General features: G+C 29.0%; 1 protein-coding gene across 1 annotated transcript; it reads left to right on the top strand.

Annotated features, from left to right (window-relative positions):
* Positions 1–248: 248 nt before the first annotated feature.
* Positions 249–1,244, top strand: LOC120261667 (bromodomain-containing protein DDB_G0270170-like). Its single transcript, XM_039269642.1, has 2 exons — positions 249–293; positions 898–1,244. Exons 1-2 carry the CDS (start codon positions 263–265, stop codon positions 1,242–1,244), a joined length of 378 nt encoding a protein of 125 aa, XP_039125576.1. The 5' UTR covers positions 249–262.
* Positions 1,245–2,873: the final 1,629 nt, after the last annotated feature.

Genomic DNA, 2,873 nt, shown 5'->3' with positions numbered 1-2,873 from the left:
GAATACATTAACATAGACTAGTCAACAATGACTAGTCACCACATTTAATAGCACATCACTCTTAACAATTTCAATCTAATTTGAATTATCTTTGTTATGACATTTAGTTATTTGTAACTATATCCTCAAAATAGTATCTTAATCTTAACAGATATTTAGGATAATGATATATTTAAATCAGGGAGTGGGGGTGATTATATATATATATATATATATCCAGAGCCAAATGATTTTATAATTTATTATAGATCAACAAAAGGGAATGGCACGGCATAGAAATATCCATTGGGTAGGTAAGTATCTTCGCTTCTGCTAATTATTATATAATTTATAGGAAATGTTTAGATTTCATTTAGCCTAGCTTCCAACCTCTCAGATTACAATTCATGTTCAGATTTTCCTGTGAGAGTTATTTGTGAGGATTACCTCTCATTCTTCTTCCAGAGTTGCATATATTTTTTGCTTTATCACTTGTCGATTTTATAAAAAAAATACAACTCGCAAGAGCTGTGAAGTGCAAGTGTTTGAATCATAGGCATTAGAGAACATAGTGTATATATAAAAGTTGGATGCGCATGATAACTTCTGAGCTCATCCATGGGACTTTGCCCTTCGTGCCCACCATGCCTGCGCTTGCTGTGCAGGATGGACGTGCAATATTTTTTTTTTAATGATTCAGATAATTTTTTTTTAAATAAGAATTTAAATAACATTTCAACCAACCAAGAATACTTATTAGGTTTTACATTGGATATTTCATATTTGTAATGATAAAATGATAGACAATTTTATTTTAAGTTAAAATAAAAACTAAATTAATATAATCAAGATATTAATTCAAATTAAAATCAAATTCAAATTTTTTGTTAATATGATGCTATATCTAACTCTGTACAGAAGAAACCATGGTAAACACATGGATCGCTATTGCTATCGCCAACACTATTCTTTGGTTGAGAAGCCTACAACAACAAACACCATCAGAACAACCACCATCTCCGCTGCAACAAACATCATCGGAACAACCACCATCGCCTCTCCAACAAACACCATTGCAACAATCACCACCTTCGATTATAACAACAACAACAACAACTGGAACAGGTACCATAACAACAACAACAACTACAACTAGCGGAACAACCACCATAATAACAACGACATGCACAATCGGCCACCCTCTCTTTCAACATCATATTGATGAACTCATCCAGGCAGATCAGTTCGAGAACTTAGACTTTTAATTATGAAGATGAATGAAAAACTTTGGAATGTCAAAAAGCACATGTGCGCAACTTTTAGAGTTTAGAGTCTTATTTGGATTTTGTTTTCCTTGTTTTTCTTATTTTTTATTGAGTAAGATTAGCTTGAATTTGATTAGTTCACTAGTTTTTACAATGTATTATATTAATTTTTTTAAATTTATATAGTGTTTGAATTTAACTGTGAAAGAAAAAAATGGAAAGAATATAAAAAAATGAAATAAAAAGTTAAAGGGAAAAAAAGGGAAAGATTGATTTATCTAGGATAATGAAATTTTAGTGAGAGAAAATAAAGAGAAACTGGTTGATCTAAAAACATGGAAATATATATAATAATATTATGGTTTACTAATTGTATTTTATTAAAAAGTGGGATTGTATAATAATTACAAAAATTAAAAAGAGTAAGGATTTTATACAACCGTGATACCAACTCAACTTGTGTCCCCCTCTAATTAAAATTTGACAAGTCAGATATATAGCCACCTTAGCCTCTATCTAATCACCCACTCGCTCCAACGATTAATTTTTTTTATGTTTTTATTTTATTTAAAAAAAATTTTATCTTTACTTTAATGTATTATTTTTGCCTTTTGTTTTGTTGGTGTTTTCAGGATCTTTTCATGATTTTAGACTAATCTGGAAATTCTAACACGAAGAACATGCATAAACAAGTCTAATTTCTACATAAAAATTTGTTTTTTTTTTTATTTTCTATATATTTTTTTCAAGTTTGTTATGCATAAAAGATGTGATTTTATTGGGTTTAATTTGTTTGTTTTGGACTCCATTAATTGATGTTAGTTGCAATGAATGGGAAGGACACATGCAAACATTTAAAATTAACTTAAAATATCAATGTAATGAAAAGATTAAAAAGAAAAAAAACATAGATTACCAAAAAATTTCACAAGCTTAATAATTAAATTAATGTGATCCAAAGGGAGAAGGAAGAGATGGAAAGAAGCTTGACTAAGAAATCTCGAGAGGAGAAAATTGAGTTTAAGGCGGGTAGTATCTCGACGGAGCGTGAAAATATTTTTTTATAAAGTGAATAAAATTAAAAAAAATATTTGGGGAAAAAAATAGTCTGAGAAAGGGCATGAAATGAGAGAAAGGGGCATGACGCAGTCATGCATCAAGAGTCCGGTGAAGAGCACACCGGCAAAGGGTGCGGTCGTCTTTGATTTAAAAATTAAAATTTAATTTCAAATGAAATGATAAGGAAGGCAAAGATAAAAGTTTTGAAAATATTAAAAATAAAAATACAAAAAGAATTAATCATTGGTGGTGATTAAATAGACAGCTATAATATATGATTTGACAAATTTTTATTAGAGGGGACACAAGCTAAGTTGGTATCACAGTTGCATAGAATTCTTACTTGTCTAGTAACAGCTCATTCATTTGAAAACAAAGGAGATGGCACTCCAAATGTTAAGCAATAACATGAGATTTTTAAATCCATATATTATGACTTCATTTGTATTTTTTATCATTTTAACTCCATAAAGGATTATTCTTTAGTTTCAATAAAAACTAGATTTTTTTTTCCAATAATTCAGTTTGGCTTAATTAATATTAATGAAAATTAAATAATTTAAAATTAAA

Source organism: Dioscorea cayenensis, chromosome 5, assembly GCF_009730915.1.
Source record: "Dioscorea cayenensis subsp. rotundata cultivar TDr96_F1 chromosome 5, TDr96_F1_v2_PseudoChromosome.rev07_lg8_w22 25.fasta, whole genome shotgun sequence".
Lineage (NCBI taxonomy): Eukaryota > Viridiplantae > Streptophyta > Magnoliopsida > Dioscoreales > Dioscoreaceae > Dioscorea > Dioscorea cayenensis.
This window is presented reverse-complemented; position numbering and strand designations above follow the sequence as displayed.

What these genes read in the sequence shown, in the direction of transcription:
- LOC120261667 (XM_039269642.1), top strand. Translation starts at nt 263, where the DNA reads ATGGCACGGCATAGAAATATCCATTGGGTAG. An exon ending in TAGAAATATCCATTGGGTAG is followed by an intron (nt 294 to 897) that starts GTAAGTATCTTC and finishes AACTCTGTACAG; the next exon opens with AAGAAACCATGGTAAACACA.